Genomic DNA, 23,679 nt, shown 5'->3' with positions numbered 1-23,679 from the left:
CCGGCTAAGACGCAGCCTTAAGGTGGGGTTAGTGCCCCAAATTGATTCTTGAATATCAAGTTCATGTCCAACATGAAGATCATGTCACTCATGTACATGAAGATTATTTTCGCACTTGGTGTTAGTGTTGACGACTTCATGTGCACTGGAAAACAGTTTCCAGTGTTAGTGCCCCAACATGAGAAAAACATAAAAAACAAGAGAATTTCTAAACCTTTACAGTGCACTTAATTACAACATAATCCTTAAACCCCAAATTAGGTAAAACAACTATTATTACTACACGAATAAGTTATTTAATATATAATTAAATATACTAATATATTTATTAATTGAATTAGATACTAATGGTTGAACAAGACGAAGCTAGTCCGTTTACCACAAGGAGATGCAACTTTTTTTTATCAAAGATTCAAGGACACAAGAGAGCAATAATAACGAGTAGGAAGAAAAAAATTAAGGAACTAGCACTTGTTCACGGAGAGAGTAGCAGCAGAAAAAGAAAAAAAAGTTCAAACATAAAAAACAAATATCAACTATGAAAAAAAGAACACAATGGAGAATGAACTTGAAAATCATAGCCGAAGTCCTGAAAATCAAAGCTCTAATGCCATGTTGATTTTTAGGACTCCATGAATTTAGGTCATGGAGAAGAAAGGAAAGAAACCCATTGGGAGAAAACAGGAGGAAAAAAGGTTATGGAATTGATGATTCCTAACCCTCCCCCTGAAACTTTATTTATAGATTTATGAAACTAAAATATTATAATAATAACCTGAACTTAGGGTTTAGGGTTTTAACCCTAGAACTTTAACATAATTACATTAATGTCATCTCTATGAGATGACCCTTTATTTACCATCCTACCATCAATGTATGTGAGCCTATGGGCCTTCTCCTTAATCTATGGGCCTTGAGCCCGTCTTCAATCTTTCTTGGATTCATAGATCTTCCTTGGTCTTATGAGCCTGGGCCCATCTTCTAATACACTTCAATATGTGAGTCTTCCTTGGTTGTGTGGGCTTGGGCCCCGTCTTCCAACAGATAGTTGTTGAAAATTCCTTCATGTGTCTAGGTGTCTATACTTAGTAGTTGCTCAACCTATTGGGTTGGTGTTGTGCTTTGGATCCCTTGGGTCTATTGTAGTAGATATAGTTTAGCCCTTTTATTTAATCAATTGAACTTCAAGGTGTTAAACATCTTGAGAGTGGACATAGCAATACGTTGAGAGCGTTGCAAACCACTATAAAAATACTATTGCATGTGTGGGTAAGTGATTTGATTGATATTTAAACTACTTGGATTTGATTAGAAAATTCATCATAGCTATTAATATTGATAAACCTATTCGCACCCTCTCCCCTCCCCCTTACTTAATCCATAAGGAGGGGGAATTGTTAGATTCTAGGGTTTAATCCATAAGGAACTTAAGTTTTAAGAAGAAGAAGAAGAATCAAGAGAAGTTAGAGAGAGAGAGAGAGCATGAGGATGATTTTGGAGAGGAGCTGAATTATGGTCGAGTGAGATCGTGAATTAGACACCTCCCTGTCACTTTCATATTTATATAAGTGGGACATAGAAGCTTTAATACATATGAGAAGAATAAAGAACTTAAACTCTCAACTAATTACAATTTATGCACTCACTCTCATCACTTATACTTCTTCAACACTCCCCCTCAAGCTGAAGAAAAATATCAAATATTTCTAGCTTGGAGCATATATCTACAAGTAGTCTTATAGCAATAACCTTTGTAAAGATACCTGCTAGTTGGTTTGTGGAAGGTACATATTGCATGGATATGATCCCAACTTGCAGTTTCTTTTGAATGAAATGATAATCAACCTTGATATGTTTAGTTCTTTCATGAAATACTGGGTTGGTTGCAATATGAATGACTGTCTGATTATCACATTGAAGTTGCATGGGTTTGGTCACCTGAAAGCCAAGCATGGTCATAAATGATTTGATCTATAACAACTCACTTACTACAAGTGTCATAGCACAATATTCAACTTCAACACTTGATCTATGAACAACGATTTATTTCTCACATCTCCAAGTGACCAAATTGCCCCCTACAATTGTATAATAACCGAAAATGGATTTTCTATCATTTAGAGAACCTGCCCAGTTTGCATTTGTAAAACCTTCAGTATCAGTATGCCCATGACATTTGCATAATAATTCTTGACCTAAATTTTTCTTCAAATATCAGATATTTCTCTCCAAGCCATCCAATGAGACTGTTGAGGTTGATGCATGTACTGGTTGATAATACTTACTGAATAAGATATATCTAATCTTGTAATTGTGAGGTAAATCAGGTTTTCAACAAAACGTTGAAAGCGGCCAACATTAACATCATTGTCGATTTTAGCACATAACTTAAACATTAGGCTCCATTGGTGTATCAACTAGCCTATTGACAGCGGCTAGCTAATACACCCAAAAGACCGATCTGTTAGATGCGGAAAGCTATCGCCTACAAGAGTGGACAAAACCACTCTGACACCCACCCCGCCCATTCTTGACCGCCTCTCACGGGATTCGAACGCGGGACGTGGCGTGCCCAGCTTTGATACCATGACAGTGGCTAGCCAATACTACCCAATAGACCGATCTGTTAGGTGCGGAAAACTATCGCCTACAAGAGTGGACAAAACCACTTTGACACCCAACTCGCCCATTCTTGACCGCCTCTTACGGGATTCGAACGCGGGATGTGGTATGCCCAACTCTGATACCATGATAGCGGCTAGCCAATACACCCAAAAGACCGATCTGTTAGGTGCAGAAAGCTACTGCCTACAAGAGTGGACGGAATCACTCTGACACCCACCCCGCCCATTCTTGACCGCCTCTCACGGGATTCAAACACGGGACGTGGGGTGCCCAGCTCTGATACCATGACAACGACTAGCTAATACTATCCAATAGACCGATCTGTTAGGTGCGAAAAGTTATCGCCTACAAGAGTGGACAGAACCACTCTGACACCTATATTCGAGCATTTCGGTCTCCTTTGGGAGATCAAGTACATACTTAATGCATTTGGGAAGTCCTAGGTCTTTTGTTTGAAATTCTTAACCTATTGAATACCACTATACTTATTGCCAATAATAACAATGTCATCAACGTATACAACCATAAGAATATTTTCATGGGGAAGGGAGTGTCCTTTTGTAAACATCGAGTGGTCACTTTCATACTTTTTAAACCCAAACCAAGCTCAAGGAGATTGTTTCAGCCATAAATTCTCTTATTTAACCGACATATTTTCTCCCCCTCAACCACATAACTGGGCGGTTGACTCATATAGACTTCTTCAGAGGGATCACCATTTAAGAAGACATTCTTCACATCCAGCTGATATAATTCCCATTTAAAATTTGGTGCTAAAAATATAAGAACTTGCACAAAATTCATCTTGGCTATGGGTGAAAATGTTTCATCATAATCAACACCATATGACTGGGTATAACCTTTAGCAACCAACCTTTATCCTGACCACAATGCCATCTGGATTACTTTAGGGGAAATACCCACTTGCACAGAATTGCCTTTTTGTTGGTTTGAATAGATTCTAGGTTCCAAGTCCAATTTTTATTCATGGATCTCTTCATCCATGGTAGCTTTCCTCCTCAGATAAGTTGAAGCTTCTTAATAACTGGTAGCAATAGAGGAAGATGACACTACAAATAAAAAAGAAATACAACTCGAAGACAACTGATGAATGGATACATAATGTGAAATGGGATGAGATGTGGATGGTGGTCTAGTAGTAGTGTTACGAGGTTCTTTATGAAGAGCAATTGGTCTGGTGTCATAAGGTGGTTCATACACTACCAAAGAAGGAGGAGAGTGTACCTTGGGATCATCTGAAGACTCCACAAGTGAGAGGTTAATGGGAGGAGAGAGAGTCCTTTGGTGGTTGTTCATCAAGTTAAAGGTAGTGATATATAGGAACAATTGGCTTGGGCATCCTCGCAAAAGGTATAAAACTAGGAGGGGATCTAGTTGAAGAATATGGTTGATACTCAAAGAAGGTCACATCAACTAAAATAAATATTTTCTTTAGAATTGGTGAATAACACACCAATCCTTTTTTTATTTTTAGAATACCCCATAAAGATACACTTAAAGGCCCTGAGATTGAATTTACTTTGATGGGGACCTAAATTATGAAGAAATGAGCTACAATCTTTGAGAAAACATAGCTGAACTTTCAACCTGTTCTGGCTGAGTAGTGGATTCAAGAAAACATGGTAACACATACATAATTGAAAGAAAGTTTGATAGAAGAGCTAAATACCTGTGACTTTGTAACATCTAAGTAAGATGGTAGATTTGCAAGACATATAACTGAGACGAGATACTCTCTTTGTTTCTCTACAGTTGCAACGCCAGTTGAATACGATTAGGCGATCTTCAATTCCTATAGTAGGCCTCTGAATCTAGCAAAATATTGTCTTTATACTTTGTAGTGCACATATTACCGAGTTTGAAATTGAATATTTTGAAAAATAGTTTTCGAAGTTAGATATTTAGTTAATAAAAGTTTAATCGAATATTATGACAAAATATAAAAAAGATGGAATATGGATCATGCTCTCATTTGTTTATAAAACATGATTTTCCGACTCAAACTTAGGAATTAACTTAGTTATTCAAAAACTTAGGTGGGACCCTGCTGAGTCGGGTTGGGTGGCTCAAGTCCGATAAGCTAATTGACTCGCCGAGTCACGAGCCAGAAATCCTGATTGATACGTGTTTTAGTTGTTTTTCTCTTATGACATTCCGGGTTCCCATTCTTACACGCCACGTGTGTGAACACGTAGTATCGGCTGTGATCTATATCAACGTTGCTTCGGAGACCCGTTGTTTTCTGTCGATTCCGGTAAAGATGGGAAGATGGAGCCAAAATGTCAGGAGAAGAACAACGCTAGGCATCTCATCTCGTTACCAAACGCCAGCAAATTCTCACGACATGGGACGCGAAAAAAGTGGTGATCATAGGTCAATCCAGATTCCCGACAAGCAAATCTAAAAGGAATTCCGTTTTTTACGGACCGAACAGGTAGAGTAGCACACACCAAGAACGCTTTTCGCCACTGTCAGTGTGGATGACTTAAACTTCGAACATTTCCTTTCTGTAGCTTAAACTTTAAGAGGGTACTGCTTGGATTTTATTCTCGGGGGCAGATCAGCACGAGGGACACGTAGGGGCCATTTGTTTTTTATAAGCTTTAAAGAGGCTGCTCACTTGTGCAGAGTGGAAAAAAAGGGGCGCTGAGCGAGAAATTGGGAATAGGAGGGAGAACGGAGACGGAGCTGGAGGAGGCGTGGGAGGGAGATGGTAGAGGGGCCGAGGATTCACGTATTGGTGGTGGATGATTGCGTCCTTGATCGGAAAATTGTTGAGAAGCTTTTACTGAAAAATGGGGTCTTCAAAGGTGAGTGGAGTTTCTGTTGTTGGAGATCCATACCTAGTTTCGATGTTGCTGTATTTAGTTTTATGCATTTGTTCTGTGACTGGTCAGTCATGTTGCGTTGAACAGGTGAGTTCTTTGTTGAGAAATACGGTATTTTTATGAGTTGTGGAGGATCTGTTCTGACTGCTTCAGCAGCACTTTTCTGTGCTTAAGGAAATGGTTCCTAGCTGAAGCTGGTAAAATTTGCAATGGTTGTGTTTTAGTTTTCTGAGCTTTGGCTAATGGTTAATTTATTGATCTCAGTATACTAATTGCCGTTCTGTGGGTGTTTGGATTTTGGTCTTAGAGGATGTTGAGATATTCCCAAACTCACTTTTGATCTATTTTGTTTTTTGGGTTTCATCTTCGACATCTTTTGATGCTCATATTCACCGAGTATGTGAATATTGGATTGGGAAATTGGTCGGCATTTTGTTCCTATACTAGGATTTATTTCACTTTGTGAATATGTGGATATCTTGAGCATGGTTTCGCAAAGATTGAGCTTTCGTTCTTCCAAATCTTTGAGTTTCTTTGTGGGTTGCTGTCCTCTTTTATAACAAGCGGTCCAGTTTTGAACGTTCCATATGTGCTTAATTTATTTGATGCTTCATTGTCCTGCGAAAATAAAGCTTTTGTGGAACTTACTTCTGTGGAAGACCCTCATTAAAATTTATTTCATTGTAGTTACTACTGCTGATAGTGGGGATAAGGCTCTGGGGGTTCTTGGCTTGAATGAAGATGATGAGAAGATTGAGTTCCCCGGTGTTGATGTAAGTTATTTTTGAAACTTCTGTCTTATATATCATTTTTCTATCTCCAAGGAACTGAGGAATTAATCAAAGTTTACTGTAGTTGATTGCATGACAGGCCTCGAATTTCACAGCCCTTTATGGTTTAGATATTATCTTGAAGCTTGCAGGAAATGGAGATTGTATGTTCATCAAGTGTTTAAAAAATCTTCTATTAGAAGACAAGAAGGAAAGGGACTTGTAATCTATCTTAGGTTCCAGTCTTTATTGTCGGTCCTCATGTTAAAGGGTATTATGTAATGTTTTAACTTTAAGTGATTATATAAGGCTTAATGGGGAGAATTAGGGCTTCACTTGGAAACCGTAATCTCTTCACACCCCCTCTTTCCACTGGAGCTCATCCTCTTCTCTCCTTTGAACTCCCTTCTTACAACTCATGCTCTCTCCTTCTCCTCTCACTCAAAGGTTCCTTAAGTCTTGATAATGAAATTTTAAAATTTTACATAGTATCAGAGCATAGGTTTTAGGATTCCAAAGTTTTCTGCTTGGTTTAAGGCTGCATGGGACAGACCGTTGATACATGGTTGGATGAGCTCAAGTCAGATAAATATTCATCCTAATCTTTTGTTGGTTTTTTCCATATGTCTGGAATACAGATGAGCTTGTGTATACTCCAGTTTCTTGGCTTGTTTATGGAAGTCTATGGGAAAAAAAATGAAGCTTGATTTCTGCCCATGCATGCATATTTTTTCAAGACAATTGGCTTCTTCCTTCACGTTACAAGCAATACCAGTGAGCTTGGTCTTGAGTACTTCTAGGTTAGTGAAGAAGTAAGATTACACTTAGTTGTTTGAAGACCATCTCACCTTTATAACGATAACAGTTTTTTTTTTACCTACAAGTTGCATGAAAGAACAGCAGCAACCTAATCGAAAGGCTGTAGTTTTGGCCTTATATCAGTCATAGGTGTTGTTTGGTTTTCAGAGAAGGAAACATAAGGAGTTTTTGAAAACTCCTTAGTAGTTTCGATAGATTGAAGCCTGGAAGAAAAGCTTCGTTACTGCTTGTTGTTGATCGATACCTGTTGCACCAGAGTCCTTGTTGGTGAAGGACTTCAACCTAGAGCAGCGGGTTTCTTTTGAAGCCAAGTTCTTTTTTAGTGAAGGACTTCAACCGAGAGTAGCAGGTTTTTGTTAAGAAGCATTTGTGGCATATCTTGTAATTAAGTAGATGAGTAGCATAACTTGTAATTTTTTAGGACATTAAGTCCCTCTTTTCTTTCACTTGTACTAGGGTTTCCAACCCTCCTCTAAAAATAAGAAGTTAGGGGGAGAGGCTCATTACTAACAAGCTCCCTTGTGTGTGAAAACGTATCTCTACAACTCGAGCTCTCTCAAGCTTAGTCTTCTTCTCTTTTCTTCTCTTCTTCTCTTTTCCTCCTTCTTCCCTCTTACTCTAGCCTCCTTTAGACACGAAACCCTAAAATCTAATTGGGGTTTAATAAGCTGCTTAAAAGTGAAGTAAAGTTGAAGTTTTGAAGGCACCAACTCATCAGTGCTGAAAAAATTTCCAGCAGGTCTCTTGTTTAAATCAGGTTCCTAAATCATCATCCTTTATGATTTTGAATTCTCAATGATTCATGTTTATGCTTCCCTTGATGTCCTTCAAATTAAAACTTTTAAGTTTCTCACAAAAAAAAAAATCGTTTTTGAAGCCTATATGAGGGCTGAAATCTAGTGTTTTGAATTGTTGATCCTATGACTTCAAAATTGTGTTAAATTGATGCCATAAATTTCTATTCATGTTTTCGAAAATTCTACTAGTGATTTCTGATTAGAATTCCTAGAGTTTGATGTTTGTTTTATCAATTTTGAGTCTTCAAACCCTAAGTTAGGGTTTCAAATTCATGGCTGAATGAAAAGTTGATGTCTTTATTGAGTTGATAACCTCCTAATTCTTCACGAAAGAAGAGATATTGACGAGCATTGTGCCCATTATGGGCTTAACGTGGAAGATATTGCTCTCAAGGTTAAGCAATTAACTGACGAGCTAAAAGAACTAAATATACAGCGTGATTCGCCAAGATCAGTCGGAACTTCTACCGTATCTCCATTATGAGAAAAAGGAAGCCATGACGACTGCTTTAACCAAGCAAACGATGACTGTATTACTCAGTTAAGTAAAGTTCAACCCGGGATTTCTACCTATTATGCTAGGCATGAAAAGGAAATCACAATTCATTTTTCTTGCAAGACATAGGAGTTAGGGGCTTCTACCTACCAGTCTCGAGCTGGAAAGGAAGTAGTAAAAACACTTTCTCAATAAAAGGAAACAGAGATGCTTGCAACAGAGAAATCTTTCAAAACACGTTTGGTTAAATCAGCATCATTTTAAAAAAAAAAAAACTGAACTCCGTTGAAAAGCCTGAGTAAACCAGTAAGTAGTGAGCCAAGTGAGTTTGACTTTCTTCAAAAAATAAAACAACTTAAACTTGTGATATAATTTATGAGGAAATTTCACTAAGGCCTGAGGCACCTGCCAGTGTTAGTCCTCAAGGAATTATTGACCATCAAGCCCAGTTCCAAGTATGGAATCAGAGGATTGGTGAAGGGATTCATACTCCCTTTATGACTATTGACTCCAGCGGACTCTAGAACTAGATAGTCATATATATCCGGAGATTGAATCTAAGTATACTCGGATTCTATTTGAATACAATCTCATCACTCAAATTCTCTTATGAGTAAATGACTAGACACCTTTGGAGCTATTACCGAAGGAAGTTACTGATGCTTGCAAGGAATCTAGTACATTGGTTAAATGCAAGCTGATTCGATTAAAGTTCGTATCGACAATTGCAAAAATCACAGGGCCTGATAAATTTTTACCAAGTCTTTCGATAATTACTCTTGAAGCTTTAGAAAAAGATGGTGAACTTCCACAGTTCAACCCAAAAACAAAGCCAAAAATGAAAGAATGCCTCGAATCCTAGTGGTGTTACCGCCGTGCAATTAGCATAAGGATGTGTAATATCTTCAATGACTGATCTTGAAAAAGAAATCATTCGTCTACAAGATATTTGTTCCCCTGACAATCCTGCCAAAAAGCTTCAAGGAGATACCAACTCTTATTTAGAAAGCATTAGAAGAGGTTGAGAGGAAAATGAGATATTTTCCCAGCACCAAAAGCACAAAAGAAAAATATTGCGACTTTGCTTAAGAAGCCTTCAAAACAAAACACTCGTGCAAACTTTGCGAAAATGAGCTTTTTGTGGAAGACTGCTTGTTGGGAAAGAGAATACATCAGCAAACGACATTTGTCACCGTCAAAGCTCGCATCAGCTTGACAAAAGCAAAGAAGACGCTCTTACTTCAGCAAAGATGACGTTATAGCATGAAAAGACCAAATTAACCCTACATTTGGTGCTGCCATAATGCAAGGGCAATTTTGGAATTAAAGAAAAGGTCAAGAATGCCCCTTCACTTTTTCTTACAACCATTCATTTTAAGGATAAAATTGGAAAAATGAAATAGCAGAAATCTATAAATTGGACTCTCGGTTATTCAAACAATCATCGAAAAAAAAATTGAGAAATCGGAGAAGAGTTTGAAAGGCGATTTCCGGCGAAGAGTTTTCCAATGAAGGTGATTTCCGGCGACAAAGCACAGTATGTACCTTTTCAGCCATAATGGTTAAGTAAAAATAGGGAACCGACCGGTGACCGGTCAGTAACCCAGGGAGTACTGTAGTAATTCTACTATATTAATTTTATTTTCTCAGTATGTATGGACAATATTTATATGTATGAACAATATGTGTTTATGAATAGTGCTAAAACTATATTGACCTGTGTATAAACTATTCCCTTAGAATCATTGTTCTGTAGAATTTATGTCAAACTACGAATTTCTCTGTAACTTAAAATGTTCAGTTACGCTCTGAGGTAGAAAACGAAACGGAGTTGTGCTTTTCCTTGCTGAAGCAACTAAGGAACCACATCGGTTAGCATGTACAATTTGTGGATCTCTGAAAACTGCGAGGTTGCTAGAAGCAATTTATCCAACTTAGTAGTAAGCCGACTAGATTGCAACAACTCTCACAAGTATATTTTTTGTTACTTATTCCTCTTCATCTCCTTGGATCATTGACTTTGGGGCTTCCAAACATTTGACTGGTAACGTTAATCTCTTGAATTCCTTCTCTCCTAGTCCAAGAGATAACTTTGCGTCTATAGCTGATGGATCTCAAACCAAGGTCCAAGGAGTGAGATCTATTTTTCCTACACCATTTTTTCACTTAAATGATGTTCTATTTGTTCTTCAATTTCTATTGAGTTTATTGTTTGTTAGTCAAATAACAAAGAAGTTTAATTGTTCCATTACTTTTTATCCTACTTCTTGTGTTTTTTAGGATTTGTAGACCAAACAGGTAATTGATGGAAGCCTTGAGCTAGGAGGCCTTTACTACGTGGACCAACTAGCAGTCACTGCAGCAGCAAACTCACAAGAAAAGGCTCTACAATCGCATAATAGATTGGGACATCTTTTCCTACACTATCCAATCACTTTATCCCTCATTTAGATCTATTTCTAATTTACAATGTGAAGTATGTCACATGAGTAAACATCATAGAACTACTTATTCTCATCGATCTAAAGTTAAGAGTACTCCTTTTTCTTTAGTTTATATTGATATATGGGGACCAATGGATGTTTCAAATATTTCTCAATCTAAATATTTTATCACCTTTGTTAATGATTATACAAGAGTGAAATGGTTATTTTTAATCAAAGATAAATTTGAAGTTGTACCTATTTTTAAATTCTTGTCCTATTGTCTCTACTTAGTTTAGTTCTCAGTTAATAGCTCTTAAGTCTGATAATGCCAAGGAATACATGTCCTATGAGTTTCAAATTTTTTGTAATGAGCATGGTGTATTATTCATCAAACATCTTGTGTATACACTCCACAACAAAATGGAGTAGCTGAAAGGAAAAATAGACTTCTACTTGAAGTTGCTCTGTCTTTACTACAATGTATGAATGTGCCTCATTTCTATAGGCCTCTATCTTCACTGCATGATTTCTTATTAATTGATTACCTTCATCAATCCTCTACCACATGTCACCAATCTCTATGTTATCCCCTTATGAAAATCTTTTTTCTTTCTTTGAAAGTCTTTGGATGTATCTGTTTTCTTCATGACATATCTTGTCACACAAACAAGTTGGAGCCTCAAACTATTAAGTGCATTTTTTGGGATACTCTTGTACCCAAAAAGGATATGTATGTTATAATCCTTCCTCCAAAAAATTGTTTGCAGTTGATGTACCTTTCCTTGAGGAACAATCTTATTATACATGGGGTGGTGCACCACCTAGTCTCTCCCCTTCTACAGGTTTTTCCAAGCCTATGGTGTCATTGGACGATCCACTCAGTCCAAGCATAGGCAACAATGATTCACCTCCTACTCAATTGGTTGAACACCCTCCTGTGGAGTCTACTGATTCACCTTCTCCGGTTATGTTTGGTCCTCCTTATGACATCCAGCGTGTTGCTATCAGAAAAGAACCCAGGTCTTGCACTCAACTATTCACATCTCACCACATGTCTAATTTTTTACCCACTCATTGGTTATCTTCTAGTTGTTACCCATTTATTGCCTCTCTCTCTTCTACTTCTCTTCCTAGGTCTTATTAGGAGCCTCATTAATCGAGGCATGTCACATTAGTTGCCTCAATAATAGAGGCCACGTATCGGTAAAATAGTAGTGGATGTGAACCACTTTAGAATCTACTTTGTTGTGCTCCATCTATATAAGGAGCTTCATTGTAATATGAAGGCAGAACGGAAAAAAAAACCCATCTTGTATCCAAGGCTGCCCTCTAGTGTTTTTGTTGTCTTTGCGTGACCATTTGAAATTTGAATTACTCTCTAAGTGTTCTCTCTCTCTCTCTCTCTCTCTCTCTTTTTGTGAATTAAATACATTTGCCCTTTCCTTACATTGGGAATATCACCCTAAGTATCGAAGTTGCTTCGAAATTCCCTAATGAAATTTAGAATAAAAAACAACTCCAAAGATTTCTTGAAAGCCTTAATTATATTGTGGATTATTATCCCAATGTTTCACCGGATTTCGTAGTCCTGTACAACAGGCTTAGCAGGAAATCGGAACCATGGACTGCCATCCATACACAGGCAGTCGAAATTATTAAAGCTAAGGTTAGACAACTCCCTTGTCTAAACCTAGCCAATCCTTCATACAACAAGATTGTGGAGATTGATGCGTAACACAAAGGGTATGGAGGCATTCTCAAATAGTTAAATCCCACTAATGGGAAAGAAGAATTGGTCAGATTTACTTCCGGATCGTGGAAAATTGCACAGTTGAATTATTCCACTGTAAAGCAGGAAATTCTAGATATTATCAAATGCATATCCAAATTTCGGGATGACTTATTAAATCAGCAATTTTTGCTTCACGTAGATTGTTCTACACAAAGCAAATCCTTAAAAACGATGTTAAAAATATAGCCTCTAAGCAAATATTTGCTAGATGGTAGGCGGCATTAAGTGCCTTTGATTCTTTGCCTTTGACTATATTAAAGGAGAAATGAGCTCCTTACTTGATTTTTTAACCCGTGAATTTTTATAGGGTTCACAAAATCATGGTTAACCCCAGCAGGGGTGGAACCAACGTCCCATTCAGAGCATGTGGCAAAGGTCCAGCCAAAGGCAGAGAAAATTCCTCAAAAGAAAGGCAAAGAAAAATTGCTAGCATCATATAAAGATGCATTGAAAAAAGAAGTTGAATATACAACTCTCTCCACAATGAAGAACATTTTAACCCTCAATTATGAGGATCTTGATGAAACCCTTGATTCTTGGGAGATGAGGGGTAAATGGCTCAGTGAAGCTAACTGCCCTATTTGATAAGGAAAACGACAGTTCACATTTGAGGCCATATTTGTCCATTCCAATTCAATGACAGTGGGTCACACCTTGTCAAATACCTACAAATGAGATAGCCCAAGGGCTTATAGTAAATGTACTATGCAAAAAATTGCCCATCCATCAGTATGGGGGAAATTTGTCTTGGCCAAGTCCATGCAACTTCCTAATGAAAAGGAATACAATTATTGGGATTATATTGATGCTTGGACAAATATGTTCTATTATCAAAATCCCAACCATGATGGACTTAAACTCCCAACCGAAGCAACACGCAAAAGGTTGGCCCAAAGATGTGTGTGAGAGTCAAATAAAGGATGGTAGGAGAAAGGCTGCCAAATAACCAATGGGTAATGGGTAAAGAGGAAGATAGGATGCTGAGGTCACCACTTCTTCAATAATAATGTCTCATCTAAAGAGACACAATAGCGGCAGCTAAAATGGGTTTGGGCCCACGAACCAAAATAATAAAATCCTTGTAAAAGGACCCATGAAATAATCTGACCAGCAAATAATATGTTGACTAAGGAATATGTTGCGAATACCTCAAAATAATAATCCAGTTGGAGATATAGAGTCGAGTCGAGTCGAGTCAGGTATCACCAATAATTACCACAATTATTATTACGAGTCAGGATTCTTGATCTTCAATTGTCTTTGCTGCAAAAAAAAATCTTCTTAGATGCAAAAACTTCATCTTTTGTGCTCCCCCTTTCTTGAATATTTTGGTCACATAAAACTTACCATGATATATGGAATAAAATACCTCTTTCTTGTACTTCTACTCCCCAAACTGGGAGGTGTTAAGCACCTAGCCAATACTACCCAAAAGACCGGCCTGTTAGGAGCGGAAGACATAGGTACTTAACCAAGGACCATAACAGTACACCCCGCCCTTCCGAGCTGACGACCACGGCGGCAATAACACAGCAACGCGACCCTGGGGCAGGGGATCCCATAATCCCCTTCTAGTGTCCCGCCAGGGGCGTGTGGTCCACCTGCGTTCGCGGGGACTCAAAGTCGGGACGTAGCGCCTGCTTTGATACCAAATGTTAAGTACCTAGCCAATACTACCCAAAAGACCGACCTGTTAGGAGCGGAAGACATAGGTACTTAGCCCAGGACCATAACAGTAATGTTAAGCACCTAGCCAATACTACCCAATAGACCGGCCTGTTAGGAGCGGAAGGCATAGGTACTTAACCTCAGGACCATAACAGTATACCCCGCCCTCCCGAGCCGACGACCACGACAGCCTTAACACAGCAACGGGGACCGGGTAAAGAGCCCATACTCCCTTATGGTGCCCTGCCAGGGGCGCGCGGTCCACCTGCACACGCGGGGACTCGAAGTCGGGACGTAGCGCCTGTTCTGATACCAAATGTTAAGCACCTAGCCAATACTACCCAAAAGACCGACCTATTAGGAGCGTAAGACATAGGTACTTAACCCCAGGACCATAACAGGAGGTAATGACAGTGTTCCTAGCTTGAACCAAATAACATAAATGTAGTAACCAAAAAAGGAATAAGTGAGATATTTTCCTGATATAGTTGATCAATAACAACAACTCAAAAAGTGACGCAAAACAATCAACTTAAATTCGGATTTTTCAATGCAACAGAATACCAGTATGACCTTTGATTCTTCCGATGTGAATATATCCTTAAAAATAGATCAGATTGATATGAAACTTTCTCCTTCTGAAAATAAAATACCTTTAATCCAAGTATAACTTCTTTTCATAAAATATACTTCTATTGAAATATATAATCTGATAGATTTCGGTCATTATAATATGGCCGAACTAAGTATTCCTTTTCCTTTTGCCAGCATAACCATTGACTCTTCCAAGATCAATATCTCCATATAAAAAACTCAGATCGAGAATTGGTTGAATAGGTAAGAAAATAGACTTACAAATCTTTCTTTAGATATATAATTCTCCATATAAAGTTTCGTTCTTGATAGCATAAAATGACTCGGAAGTTGAAGCCTTCTGCTACTGTTCGAACCTCTCATGCAATCTGACATTTGTTACTTCAAATATTGATTTCTCTTTGTAGAAAACTCCGTTTGCCAAAATTCTTTTTTCTTTGGAAAGTAGACTCGAATATCCTTCCGTCAATATATAATATGCAATATGAAAATGATGCAGGAGAAGAGTGAGGCGGGTAAGTAATCGGATCCGTCTTTCTGAACCCGGTTTGGGTTTGTTGCTTTGAGCTGTAGCCCGGGCTTGTCGGGGGCTTTGCCTTTTGGATGTTAAAACCAGTTTTGTGTACAGGGATGGAGGATTATTGATATGTATGAAATTGAATAGAAACAGGAGGATTTTTCTCTCTGTTTAGGGCGACCTATTGCCAAATTTCCCACAGATTACCGGTGGAATTGCCGGCAGGATAATCACTATCCTTTGTCCGGCGTCAGTTGGTATCAGAGCTTCAGGCTCGGGAAGAAGCAGATCTCGCCAGAGACGCTACATCGAGCAAAAGGGTCGACGAAGACGACGCCGTCGCCATCGCCGTCACCGTTGAGCTACCGCTCAACACTGCTGCCGTCGCCGTTGAGCTACCGCTCAACGTTGCTGCCAAAAAAGAAAAACTCGGGATTCGACCGAGCAGAGCTCGGGACTCGACTGAGCAAGGACAGAAACAGAGTTCGGCAGGGAAAGAGTTCGACATCGACGTCGTCACCGCTGGAACTATCGTGCGACGTTGCCGTTGCCGTCGCCGTAGTCGAATTTGCCGTTGACGGAGCTCGACGAACGGATAAGGTTCGGGATTGACGGAAAACCGAGCACCGAAATAGAGTTTCATGGTGCCGAGAAAAGGGGTTCCGAGACAGGAGACCCTCGTTGCCGGAACGAGCTAGTGTCGCAGGCGGCGACGAGCTGCCGGAGACGACAGTCGGAGAGGACCGCCGGAGAGGTCTCGATTTAAAAAAAAGGGGCTCTGAAATCCCGATTTCGGGAGTTTCTTTGCCGTCGAGGTATTTTACATTTGGGGGAAGTTATATTATTTTATTATTATTATTATTATAAAAAAAAAAAGAGGATGGTTGGTGGTCGTGGTCGTGGTCGTCGCGGGCAGCACCCGAATGAGGAAGCTCCATACCGTGGCCGTAATCTTCAGAATGTGGTGATTGAAGACTTACAACGGCAAGTTGCAGAGTTGACTCAGCGTCTGGCAGCGCAGGATTTTGGTGATCGTGAGATGGGAAGTCACGATTCCGATACCAGCTTTGAAAATCCATATCGCAATCAACCGATTTGGGGAGCATCGCGGTCAGGGGGACCGACCTATAGACCTCTGTTTCAGAGTGACGTTACCTGAGTTTTCTGGTACGTTACAGGCCGAGGGATTCATCGACTGGTTGCAGGAGATCGAGCGTATCTTTGAGTATAAGGAAGTCCCCGATAATGTCAAGGTGAAATTGGTTGCCATCAAACTCAAGGGCAGAGCATCTGCATGGTGGGAACAGTTGAGGCGATCACGAGACCGGCAGGGCAAGGCCAAAATCACTGATTGGGAGAAAATGAAGAAGAAGATGAAGGGTCAATTCCTTCTTTTCGGCTACACTCAAACCTTGTTTCAGCGCCTTCATTTGTTGCGGCAAGGCTCGAGATCAGTGGATGATTACACGGAGGAGTTCTATCAGTTGATCGCCCGGAATGACTTATCTGAGACAGAAGAGCAGATGGTGGCACGATATTTGGGGGGGTTACGACAACCCCTACAGGATGTCCTCAGTCTTCACTCGTTGTGGACCGTTTTGGAAGCATACCAGCGTGCGTTGACTGTGGAAAAACAGCAGAACAGAAGGCCAATGGCCAGAAGCGATCCCAGTAGCCGACCAGTTCGCCCTCAGGAATCTCGTCCTGCCCAACAACCTCCCCAAGGTCCTTCTAACTCACATATTCGATGTTTTCGTTGTGGTGAGTTGGGACATAAGCTACTGAGTGTAGGAAACATGCTAGTCAGAAGGGCAAAAATCTTCTGATTGAGGAAGATGTTGTAGATGAGCCTGAGGAACTTGGTGAACTTGTGTATGATGATGCTGAGGATGGAGAGGTATTGTACGGTGATGGCCATGAGACTCTAGTTGTTTGTAAGAGTCTGTTGACTCCCAAGGGGGATTCAGGGGATGATTGGTTGCGAACCAATGTGTTTCACACGACCTGCACAGTCGTAGATAAAGTCTGCAAGATGATCATTGACAGTGGTAGTTGTGAGAATGTCGTTTCTGAAGAGGTTGTAAAAAAATTGCAGTTGCAGACAAATCTTCATCCCAAACCGTACAAATTGACGTGGCTGACTAAAGGCAGTGAGGTAGCAGTAAATAGGCGATGCTTCGTTTCTTTTTCCATCGGCATGAAATATTTTGATAATGCTTGGTGCGATGTGGTATCTATGGACGCTTGTCATGTTTTGTTAGGCCGCCCTTGGCAGTATGATCGCAACGTTATTCATGACGGGTGGAAGAATACCTATTCCCTTAGCATCAAAGGGAAGAAGATTGTGTTAGCTCGCCGGGAAGGCCCCACTCCTACCCCGATAGACGGTCCTTCTAACCTACTTTCCATGTCCAGGTTTCTCGTAGAGATTGAGAAGGAAGATTTGGTCTATGCTCTACTTCCTTGTGGGAAGAGCATCACAGATGAGACTCCTGATTTACCAGCAGAGGTGCATCAGCTCCTAGCAGAGTTTTCTGACTTGATGCCAGAGGACCTTCCTCCTGGATTACCACCTATGAGGGATATTCAGCATCAGATTGACCTTGTGCCGGGGTCCAGTTTGCCAAATCGGCCAGCGTATCGCCTCAGCCCCAAGGACTCCAAAGAGTTGAAGCGACAGGTGATAGAGTTGTTGGATAGGGGTTACATTCGTGAGAGTATGAGCCCATGTGCAGTTCCTGCCCTACTAGTGCCGAAGAAAGATGGCTCGTGGCGTATGTGTGTTGATAGCCGAGCAATCAACAGGATTACAGTGAAGTACAGATTTCCCATTCCTCGCTTGGATGATATGTTAGACTAGTTGTCCGGTTCTAAGGTCTCCTCCAAAATTGACCTTAAGAGCGGCTACCACCAGATCAGAATCAGGCATGGAGATGAGTGGAAGACAGCGTTTAAGACGCAACATGGGTTGTATGAGTGGATGGTCATGCCGTTTGGGTTGTCCAATGCACCCAGCACCTTTATGAGGTTTATGCATCAGGTTCTACGACCATTTATGGGGAAATTCGTTGTCGTGTACTTTGACGATATCCTCATTTATAGTCCGACGTGGGTATCCCATTTTGATCACCTCCGTGCTGTTTTTGCGATGTTGCGGACGGAGCTCCTGTTCGTGGCTCGGCTGAAGTGTTCTTTCTTCACTACTTCTGTAACTTTTCTTGGGTTTGTTGTGTCTACTAATGGTGTTCATGTAGATCAGTCGAAGATCAATGCGGTCTTGGAGTGGCCCACACCAAAGACCTTGCACGATGTCCGCAGTTTTCATGGCTTGGCGTCCTTCTACCGTCGGTTCATTCGACACTTCAGCACTCTGATTGCTCCTCTCATAGAGTGCCTCAAAGAACGCGAGTTCCGGTGGTCCGAGGAGGCGGAGGCCAGTTTTCAACTGGTCAAGCAACAGATGACAGAGGCCCCCGTTTTGGCACTTCCTGATTTTGAGAAGGTGTTTGAGGTGAACTGTGATGCATCCGGGGTTGGCATTGGTGGTGTTTTGAGTCAGGAGGGGCGGCCCCTAACTTTTTTCAGTGAGAAGCTATCCGGTTCCAAGAAGAATTATTCCACATATGATCTGGAGTTTTATGCCATAGTTTAGTCCCTGAAGCATTGGCGTCACTACCTCGTCCAGAAGGAGTTCATTCTATTCACTGATCATGAGGCCTTGAAGTACATCAATGGTCAACACAAACTGAGTCGCCGGCATGCCAAGTGGGTGGCATACTTACAGGAATTCACATTTGCACCGAGACACCAAGCAGGGAATCTGAATCGTGTCGTAGATGCCTTGAGCCGTCGTACATTACTCCTCAACACCATGAGCGCCAGAGTTGCAGGCTTTGAGACTTTTTCTGCTATGTATGCTGCAGATCCTTCATTCGGGCGGATACTTCGCGAGGTAACTGAGGGTCAACGCCATGATTTTCTTTTGCATCATGGTTATTTGTTTCGTAGATTACAGTTGTGCATTTCGGAGTGTTCACTACGGCAATTGATTATTAGTGAACTTCATAACGAGGGTCACTTTGGGCGCGATAAGACATTGGCTTTGATATCTTCTCACTATTACTGGCCCAAATTGCCTAGTGACGTGGCTCATTATGTGGAGCGTTGTTATGTGTGCCAGCGGTCCAAGGGAGTTCTCACTAATGTGGGCCTGTACACTCCGTTACCAGTACCTGAAGCCCCGTGGATTGATGTCAGTATGGAGTTCGCGTTGGGCTTACCCCATACCCAACGGACCGTGGATTCTATTTTGGTTGTGGTCGACAGGTTTTCCTAAATGGCCCATTTTGTTGCTTGCCGGAAAACAATGGATGCCGCCAGGATCGCCCATCTTTACTTCTGGGAGATTGTGCGTTTACATGGCGTTCCTCGCTCCATTACTTCTGATCGTGACACCAAGTTTTTGAGTCATTTCTGGAGGAGCTTATGGGAGAATCTAGGGACGAAGTTGAACTTTAGCAACGCCTACCACCCTCAGATTGATGGTCAAACTGAGGTGGTGAACCGGAGTTTGGACAACCTTTTGAGAAGTTTGGTAGGTACTAAACCGAAGCAGTGGGATTTGGCATTACCTCAGACAAAATTTGCATATAACAGGTCGAAACACAAAACCACCGGTATGAGCCCATTTGAGGTTGTCTATGGTCAGAATCCCTCCAGGGTGCTTGACTTGGCCCCTATTCCATGTGTGGGTCGTTTGAGTCCCCAAGCAGATGAGATGGCAGCGTCTCTTTGAGATGTCCATGCGCAGGTGAAGCAAGCCATTCACGAGAGTAATGCCAAGTACAAGTTTCAGACAGACCGTTGCCGTCGTCCGGTACTTTTCGACGTTGGTGATTTTTTTTGGGCAGTTTTAACTCGTGATCGTTTTCCTGTTGGAAAGTATACTAAGCTTAAGGCGCAGAAGATTGGCCCATGTGAGGTCCTGCAGAAGATCAGTGATAATGCCTACAGACTGTGCCTCCCCAGTCATTTGCGGACTACTGATGTCTTTAATGTCAAACATTTGAGTCCTTGTTTTCTGGATTCCGATGTTGCTACTGTGAACTCGAGGACGAGTTCTTTCGAACCCGAGGCGACTGATGCAGGAGAAGAGTGAGGCGGGTGAGTAATCGGATCCGTCTTTCTGAACCCGGTTTGGGTTTGTTGCTTTGAGCTGTAGCCCGGGCTTGTCGGGGGCTTTGCCTTTTGGATGTTAAAACCAGTTTTGTGTACAGGGATGGAGGATTATTGATGTGTATGAAATTGAATAGAAACGGGAGGATTTTTCTCTCTGTTTAGGGCGACCTATTGCCAATTTTCCCACAGATTGCCGGCAGGATAATCACTATCCTGTGTCCGGCGTCAGAAAAGCTCTCTATAGAGGTGAAAACGTAAAGCGAATAACGGGTATAGGGATTGAAAAAAGATACATACGAACCTAAACTGCTAAAGATAATAGATCAGAAAAAGATCACCTTATCTCTATTGGTCGACAGAGTTAACTCACAGAACTTGCTCTGATACCATGTTGAATTTGTGGAAAAGAGAAATACTTCATTGACTTTTTGTAATCAGAGTACATGAACCTCTATTTATAATAGAGGAAGGTAGTAGAGTCCAATTACAATTAAACTACCTTTGTCCCAATTACACCCAAACTCTATCACTTAAAGACAAGTCTTAGCATAATTAAATAACGCAGTATAAATAAAAGACTAACTTCTATACAAATGCCATGGTGATATTAATATCGACAGCTTTGTAGATTCTAATCAGGCAGGCTCTCCGGATGACAGGAAATCTATCTATGGATATTGCACATTGGTTGGAGGAAATCTGTTAACTTGGAAGAGCAAGAAGCAAAATGTGGTTGTTCAATCTTAGTGAGGCAGAATGTAGAGCCATGCACATGCAATGAGTGAACTGATATGGATTAAGTCCCTCTTCTTAGTTTGGGTTTCTGCATAAACATTTCAATGAAACTCCATTGTGATAATTAGGCAGCCATCCATATTACCTCCTATCCGGTCTTCCATGAAAGGACACAGCACATCGAGGTTGATTTGCCACTTTGTCAGAGAAAAATTACAAGCTGGTGTCATAAGCCTTGAATATGTTCCATCTCAAGACCAAGTTATTGATATATTCACAAAGCCTATAACCTCAAAGACATTGAACATTCCATGCTCCAAGCTAGATGTTCACGATGTTTTTGCACCGGTTTGAGGAGGGTTAGAAGACAAGAAGGAAAGGGACTTATTTGTAATTTATCTTTTGTTTCAGTCTTTATTTCCTGCACTCATGTTAAAGGGCATTTATGTAATGTTTTAACTTAGTGATTATATAAGGCTTAAGGGGGAGGATTAGGGCTTCACTTCGAAACCCAAATCTCTTCACACCATATCTTCCCACTCGAACCTTCTCCTTCTCTTCTATCTTACAACTCGCTCTAAGTCCTTCTCTTCTAACCTTTGGTTCCTTAAGGTCTTCATAATGGAACCTTAAGATTTAACATCTTCCTTGCAATATATGTATTCCATAGATTCGGCTTGGTGGTGCAGCATAAAGAAATTACCAACCTACTGTGGCATACTTGGTCATTGTTGTCTCTTAGACTCCAGAAGTGGAAGTTTAAGTGGACCTTTATGAAATTTGTTTTGGTTTTTCGCTTATAGCATTTGGCAATGTCTAATTCTCAACATCTTTACTAAAAGTTGCAGATAAATGGGGAAGGAAAAGGTTGGATGACAATCTTAAGCATAATATGAATACAGAAAAACCAGAAAAAGAGTAACGTCCCCTTTTTTTCTCAAGATTTTTCCTGTAAAACTAACTTAATGCTCTCTGCAGGACTCCAAAATTGACATTATCCTGACGGACTACTGCATGCCCCGAATGAATGGCTATGACCTTCTCAGAGCTGTCAAAGTACGTGTAACTTCAATATGCTGTCTTTTGATATGGTACTTATTTGAGTCAAGATCAATCTATTCAATGAACCTTAACTAAAATTTTCTCAAAATCACAGGAACACAAGAAATTGAAATCCATTCCTGTGGTGTTGATGTCATCTGAAAATGATCCACAGAGAATTAGCAGGTACTGCTGCTCCCCAGGATTATATATTTTCTTGTTGTTAATTTCCAAACGGTCAAAGAGCCTACTCCAGGAAATAAAATTTTACTTTTCAGACATGACTTATGAGAGAAAAAAACAGCTCTGCGCATGGGGAAATTTTCTAGTCTCCTTTTGAACTGATAGAAAGCAGAGGGAGTACTTTTTATCAGAGAGCTAAACAATTTTTACTTTAACTAAACTGTTTAGCACACTAGCCCATGCTTAATGAAGGCAGATTATGTCTACTCTGCAGGTGCCGGGATATAGGAGCTGAAGATTTCATCCTGAAGCCTCTCATCCCCAAAGACATTGAGAAGTTGAGAGACTATGTAGGACCAACGGTAACACCGACACCCAAAGTAGGCATTAAGAGGAAGATGACACTTGATATCATGCCTGATAGTAGTGATTCAGAGAGACGAACCCATCCGGCTGGGCTTGCAGTAGCTTAAGTTTGTCTTCTTGAGGTCAGGTTCTGGTTTTCTCTGTATGAAAAATGTCCTTTTTAAGCTTCTTCCTGGAGATTTCTGTGTGATTGTCCACCAGTGATCTTTAACTTTGGGTCGGTGGGGTTTTGTATGTTTTGGAAGATCTGGGGTTTGTTGTTCTGATTTGTTTCTTGAAGGGGATGGATTGGGAGTTAGCCTTTTTAGTAATAGAATAGTGTCTGTATTCTGTTTAATCTTACAAACCTGTGGAAGAGCAGAGTGGGGCATTCAGGGAACACACGTCTATCACCCTTCTGTTATATTTGTATTGTTCTCAAGAATATTTAATTCCTTGAATGTATATGATCTGTGTTGTCTATTACATCTCGTTCAAATTTGGTATGTATCAAATTTTATGTCTACCACCGGTATCCAATATCAACGTTATGGTTTCTTTTTTTTTTTTTTTTGGTATTTTCTAGAGTGATGAGAGCTAGAGGACTAATCATGAACACATTTAATTTTTATTTGTTTAACAAGGCGGTAAGTGTGTTGTGTGACATTCTTCAATTCGAACTCATCTCGGAAGTTATTGATAGAGATAAAGATAAACATAGTGATTGAATTAGAGGCAAATTTAAATTGTAGAGTTCTAATCACTTACGGTCTCTGTGTACTTTTATAAATAGTTTACATCTGATCAATGATAATCACGATATTATTATTCTTCATTCTTATGT

At 40.3% G+C, this 23,679-nt stretch overlaps 1 protein-coding gene across 1 annotated transcript; it reads left to right on the top strand.

Annotated features, from left to right (window-relative positions):
- Positions 1–4,913: 4,913 nt before the first annotated feature.
- LOC137950877 (two-component response regulator ORR3-like) lies at positions 4,914–23,321 on the top strand. The gene is made up of 6 exons (XM_068797536.1): positions 4,914–5,080; positions 5,275–5,456; positions 6,162–6,247; positions 22,245–22,322; positions 22,423–22,493; positions 22,765–23,321. Exons 2-6 carry the CDS (start codon positions 5,357–5,359, stop codon positions 22,961–22,963), a joined length of 534 nt encoding a protein of 177 aa, XP_068653637.1. The 5' UTR covers positions 4,914–5,080; positions 5,275–5,356; the 3' UTR covers positions 22,964–23,321.
- Positions 23,322–23,679: the final 358 nt, after the last annotated feature.

This window comes from Aristolochia californica, unplaced genomic scaffold (assembly GCF_029961685.1).
Source record: "Aristolochia californica isolate CCGP_79_NKW_82.1479 unplaced genomic scaffold, dmAriCali1.0.hap1 SCAF_14, whole genome shotgun sequence".
NCBI classification, from domain to species: Eukaryota; Viridiplantae; Streptophyta; class Magnoliopsida; order Piperales; family Aristolochiaceae; genus Aristolochia; species Aristolochia californica.
The sequence above is the reverse complement of the archived record's forward strand: the minus strand, read 5'-3'. Positions and strand labels throughout refer to the sequence as shown.

What these genes read in the sequence shown, in the direction of transcription:
- LOC137950877 (XM_068797536.1), top strand. Translation starts at nt 5,357, where the DNA reads ATGGTAGAGGGGCCGAGGATTCACGTATTGGTGGTGGATGATTGCGTC. An exon ending in GAAAAATGGGGTCTTCAAAG is followed by an intron (nt 5,457 to 6,161) that starts GTGAGTGGAGTT and finishes ATTTCATTGTAG; the next exon opens with TTACTACTGCTGATAGTGGG. An exon ending in GATCCACAGAGAATTAGCAG is followed by an intron (nt 22,494 to 22,764) that starts GTACTGCTGCTC and finishes TCTACTCTGCAG; the next exon opens with GTGCCGGGATATAGGAGCTG.